This window comes from Spermophilus citellus (genome assembly GCF_964194105.1).
Source record: "Spermophilus citellus genome assembly, chromosome: 2".
NCBI classification, from domain to species: Eukaryota; Metazoa; Chordata; class Mammalia; order Rodentia; family Sciuridae; genus Spermophilus; species Spermophilus citellus.
The window spans coordinates 73,086,219-73,092,218 of record NC_138183.1 but is presented as its reverse complement, the minus strand read 5'-3'; the positions used below and the strand labels follow the sequence as shown (position 1 = coordinate 73,092,218).

Below are 6,000 nucleotides of genomic sequence, written 5' to 3'. Positions count from 1 at the left end.
GTTTTATTCTCTGAGGGTAATTATTATACTGTGTTCAAAAATGTGAGTGTTCTCATTTTTGTTCTGAATAAGATGTCCTTTAATTATTAGCCGTTGAAAAACACTTCCCTATAACACATCACACATGACTGATAATGCAGAAAGACAAGAGGAAAATAGCCCTTCACAGACTCAGCCATGGTTATGTGACCATTCTACCTCTGGAAAAGAATGTACAAAAGTGATTTTTCTGAGGGTTGATAGAAGCCATCTTTTCTAAGAGAACCTGAGCCCTCCAAAGCATATTAAAGGAAAAGATGTTCAGACAAACTGGCCATTGATGTCTTGCATTAGAAGAGAATTACAGGGTCAGTTAGAAACACAGTGTGTCAAAATTATTTCATACCTTCTAACAACTAGGATAATCATTGTGGCTAACTTTAGTTGAATGTTGAAGGAAAGTATGAAACTTCACACAGAATAGTTTAAAGCCTTTGAACAAAAGAAAGGGGAATTAGTTTAGGGAACAAGTTTAACTATGATCATACATCAAGTACATTCTCTCCAAGAAAATAATTTAAAAAATCTAGTATCTGACCACATTAAAGACCTGAATAAAAGCACAATAAAGCAAAGCCCTTTACAGAGCATGCTAAAGTATGCATGATGTTTTGTAGAATTCCTAATTCATGTGTTACACATTCATTCTTTCTATTATGCATTATACTGTTCTCAAAAACAGAGAATTCAATCTAATTATGAATGATGAGAGGAGATTTACCTTCTGTTTCTCTTTTTCCCCCACCCACACCCCTCAGTTGTCTGTGCCTTGGCAAGAATTATTAATCTACTAGTAACAAGAAATAGAAACTAATCTTTAGTCCTTTTGCTAACATGGAGGTAGCTTTTCACCTTTGAAAGGTAATTAATTTGCTAAACTGAACACAAGGGAAGTTATTGTATGCTGAAAGACAAGTGGGAGTCCATACTAGTAAATCTGACCCGATACCATCTTACTTAAATTTCCAGTACTTTTCAATGAAACTGGGATCTGTAAGTGAAAAGAGCAATAAAGGTGTCCTTGAAAAGACTAATCCATTTGCTGTGGTCCCCCAGATTCTCCACTGGAGAGTCCCGTTATGATTTCATATCTTTTCCATAGCTGTGATAACGGCCTCCCCGCTTCTACTTCTTTCTCATATTCTGAGCTCTTCCTAATGTCCCACCCCCTCCTTTATCCCCAGGGAGAGAGGAAGAACAGATAACATTGAGGTTGGGAAGTGGGGAGTGAGAATGTGAAAGGAGCATGCCTGAGCTGGTCCTAGACAGGCCTCCAGCATCCAGCCTTCTCCAAATACCAAGGGACTCCCAGGCATGCCCAGATGGCACTTCCACATCAAGGATGTTTAATATCAACAATATCGCACTTGGAGAGGCAGTTTAGCAGAATCGGTGATAGTGAACTCTGGAATCAGGCTGCTCAAGTTCAAACACTGACTCTCAAACTCTGCTGTATCTCACCACCTGAGATTCTTCATTGGTATAATTGTAGCATTTCCCTCAAAGAGTGGTTCTGAGGATCTGTGTACATAGTGCATATGTGGCACAATGCCAAGCACATAATGAGTTCTTAATAAATATTGGCTATTGTTACTACCTATTGAGCTCCTACTATGTGCCAAGGGTTTTATCTGATTATCCCAAAACTTCCAGAGTAATTATGATGAACTACATGTTATGAAAGAGACTCAGAGAAATAAATTTTTTACATGCCTCATTAATGACCAGTCAGGGACTGTATGAGCCCCAACACAAGAGAAGCTCAATCTAGATGATTGCTATATGATTTCAAACTATCCTCATCTGTGTTTTCAGTACCAGAATCAACCAAGGACCGTTCCCTCTTCTTGAAGTGAAAGCATGGTATTCCTAAAATAATGACAGCAACTTTGAACATCAGTATTACCATTGTGCCCATTTTACAGTTGAGGAAAACTGAGAAACAAAGAACTCATCTGACTTTCTCCATGACACAGAGTCCCACTCATGCCAGTTTTTCTAACTGCAAACTCCATATTTTACCCATGATACTGCTTTTCCAACTTCTTCTCAAGGGGAATTGATCAGCACTCTCTGAAATTCCCAGATGCTCCCCCAAAAGATTTTTCTAAAAGCTGGCCAAAGTGGACCATAAAAAGAAAAAAAGAAGTACATTCTCCATTTTCTGTTCCCTGAGGTGTAGGGAAAGTGGGTTTCAAATATCCATTGAGAAGTATTTCACCATCTTTCTGCCAAGAGATATTATCAACAAAAGTATTCAATGTCTAGGGAAAATCATGGCCTTTACAAAAAAGCTTGCAAGCTTCTTTTGTAAAGATTAAGACTAGCTATCTTTGTTGCTAAGCTCATTCCTGTTGCAAAGATGTCACCATTAACTTTTCCTACATGTTTGGGAAGAAAAATCTTTGAGAATATTTTCTTTTATGTCTAGCTGACTGAAAAAATTTAAAAAAAAAAAAAAAAACCACTGCAAATGTTACCTTTGCAGCATGAGGGTACAAGGGTCCATCTGGACCTGTGGCTATCCGAGGAATTGTGGGGCTCTTTTTCATGCAGACAATGCATGAATACCCAGGAATTATGTGACCCCATTGTCAACATCACTGAAACAGGATGCAGTTGCTTGGTGGCCCCCAGAGATCCCGTATGTTGCCACTTGTAAAATGTGCATTGTCACAAGTGTTAAAAAACCACCACTGTCAGTGTTACATGCTTGCATAGGCCTCCATTATATGAGATCAAGGGGTTAAGGGCAAACCAGAATCCAGCACAGCTTCTATACAGACGTTTGAGTTGCCTTTGCCTTCAAGACTGATTACATCCAACAAACAGGGGCCCATAGCAGTTAATACCAGTGATTGAGACAGTTCAAGTAAACAGCTCAATTTTGCCTTAACCCTGTATATTTTAAGACTATGAATTAGAACTGATACTGGGTTAGAGAAAAGATAATAGCATATAGAAAGAACATTACGGGTTGTTCTAGCAACTTCCATCTTAAGTGCTTAGGGAAGGAATCTTCCAAATAGCTTCTTTGACTTCATAGGAGACTTCTCTACCATTTCAAATGCTGGTAAAGAAAGGGGTTGAGGATGCAGGACGAACATTCTTCTTTGGAACAAAGATCCTACAGTTTACCAGAACATCTTTTGTTCATCCTGGAACCCAATCGCAGGGGCAGGATATCTGGGTGCATAGTCTCAACAAAAGCTGTTTTTAGAAACTGTGTTTGCTGTGTATGTGTAGGGCATGTGGAATGGGGGTGAGGGGAGTCTGTCTTATTTTATCCCCAAGACATTACCTGTGAAATCTGGGACTATAGTGAAGACCTTTATCTCCTCCTCTTTTCATTTCCTTTTTTTGTTTGTTTGTTTATACCTCAGCATTGCTAATTTGGATTTTAGAACAGCATGGTGATAGTTTGTGGCTGTTGAGGTATACAATTCCCTTCACCATTTTCTTCTTTCCTTCTATAAGGAAAATCTAATGGAAGTATCATCCATGAAAACTTTATTTAGATGTATGTCTTCCTACCCTGAATACTCTCTTTCTGTAAGGTTACAAACATAATGTTCTATCCCTTCAGGTTCATTTTCCAGCAAATAGCTTTGTTTCTTTCCTTCAAAAACCATTAGTATTTTATACATGGTTCCATCACTACTATTTTTTTAACACAACTGTTCCCTTTAACTCTCAATATTACAATGCTAACCAAATTAGTAGGCACTGGGAGGCACAGATTTTATTATATTCAGTGTTTATGTGTGAAACAACCACAATTTCCATTTAGTTTATAATATACTAGTTTATTATGTGATTACGAAGTTTTGCTTTCTAGTCAAAAATACTTAAAGGTTATATTCATCCTCTCTCTCTCTTTTTCTTTCTCAGGCACAGAAATCCTGGATAGAAAGAGCATTTTATAAAAGAGAATGTGTTCACATCATACCCAGCACCAAAGACCCCCATAGGTAAATATATAATCTTATTGTCTCTAAAGTATCAAGAATACCCATTGCAGGGGACGATGTCAAAGTAAATATCTTTTGTTGTAGTTGTTATTATTGCCGGACATTTTCAAAGCAATCGTGTGTGTGTGTGTGTGTGTGTGTGTGTGTGTGTGTGTGTATGCCCTATATAACATGCCATATTTATAGTTAATTCTGAATTTAAGAGCCCTCACAGAATAGCAGATATACTGTTGCAGAAGGAACTAATCACTGTATATAACACTGAGCTATATATATTTTTGCTATGGTTACTGGTTCTTCCTTCTAAGCATTTTGTTAAAATGCTTAGTTCATATCAACATGCTCCACTCTAGTAAAAAAGATGCTTTAAAAAAAAATCCTAGCAAATTACTGATGTGTGACTGCAGAACTTCAGAATTCTTGGCACATTTTTTTTGGTACTTCCTTACCTTCCTGAAGATCAACAGTATGTAAGGCAGAAAGCATTTGGAATAAAGTAGCACATCCATGTCTAAAATGCTTTTATAAGCTGGCAATGTAATAAAACAGTTTAAAGTATAGATCGTGCCATCATAAAGTCTCCTTTATAACCTTGAACAAATCACCTGACTTTCAATGAATTGTTAGTGTTTAATAAATGGTAGTTTCATGTTATATCTATTAATACTAATAATTGTCACAGAGGTAGTAGTAGTACATGAAGGACATTTTCATAGTCAAAGGAACAAATTTGAACTTTTCAAATATATCATGAGTATTTTATTCCTTGTTTCTTCAAGAACACTTAACTCTGCAGATTTTTCTTCTTGGAATTGGATATTTGACAGCAAATGTCAATTGGGGAGAGACTATTTAGGTTGTGACTCATGTATAAGTGAGATTCCTCATTTAAATGTGCATGTTAAAATTCTTCCCTTGAAGCTCTTCAGTATTCTTCGTGTAATACTTGATAGCTGGGAGGAGCAAGAATTAGAAAAATTCTAGAGAACTTTTTTGTTCATAGGTGTCTTATCCTAAACAATATGCCAGGTGGGAAAGGTGTGGCTGGAGAAGGAAGGATGCATGTTGTAGCTTTTATCACTAAAGCAAAGTGGGGAAAGAAGAGGAGAAAAGGAGATATGTTTGTCATATGCAGCCAGAGTTTGCATTTGCCTAATATAAGAATATAACATAATATAATAATAATTCGACGATTTTACCTAAGAATTGACTGAAATGGGTCAATATGAACGGCAGGTTTCTGCAGCAGTTGCTTATGTGTTCCAATAGTGGCTCACACAAGGGGTTCACTTTAACCTCTTATGTTATAGGTGTTGCTGTGGGCGTCTAATAGGCCAGCATGTCGGACTCACTCCCAGTATCTCTGTGCTTCAGAATGAGAAAAATGAAAGTCGCCTCTCCCGAAATGACATCCAGTCTGAGAAATGGTCCATCAGCAAACACACTCAGCTCAGCCCAACGGATGCTTTTGGGACCATTGAGTTCCAAGGAGGTGGCCATTCCAACAAAGCCATGGTAATCAAAAAGCCAGCACTCCCCAGGGCAACCTCCTGCCCTGCAGAGGAATGGTGAAGCGTCTTCTGACTTAACCTCAGCCCTGCCACTCTCTGGTGGGGCAACCTGCTCTAATTATCTTCCCCTGTAGGGGGGCGTTTTTCCTCCCAGAATTTAGAAAAATAATTAGTATAAGATCAAGCATAGGGATTAGTATTAATAATAAGACAGATCTCCTTTTTTTGATTGATCAACAGATATAGATTGTACATTTTAATGGAGTTTGGTGTGATATTTCCACAGCTGCATACAATACACACTGATCAAATTCAACCTCCTTTTAACCAACTCCCACATATACACCCTTCCCAGCCTCTAATCACTATTAATCAACCTCTTAATCACCTTTCTACAATCAAGTTGACATTTTTAGTTTCCATGTATGAGACAGAGAATATGCAGCACTTCTCTTTTTGTTTGGCTTATTTTCTATAGC

General features: G+C 37.8%; 1 protein-coding gene across 1 annotated transcript in view; it reads left to right on the top strand.

Annotated features, from left to right (window-relative positions):
- The first annotated feature begins 5,413 nt into the window (after nucleotides 1-5,413).
- Nucleotides 5,414-6,000, top strand: part of TRPM3 (transient receptor potential cation channel subfamily M member 3) — a 279,668-nt gene continuing 279,081 nt past the window's right edge. The window contains exon 1 of the mRNA XM_081264172.1: nucleotides 5,414-5,525. Within this exon, the coding sequence (XP_081120298.1) occupies nucleotides 5,523-5,525 (3 nt within the window). The 5' untranslated portion in view covers nucleotides 5,414-5,522. The remainder of the gene's footprint in view (nucleotides 5,526-6,000) is intronic.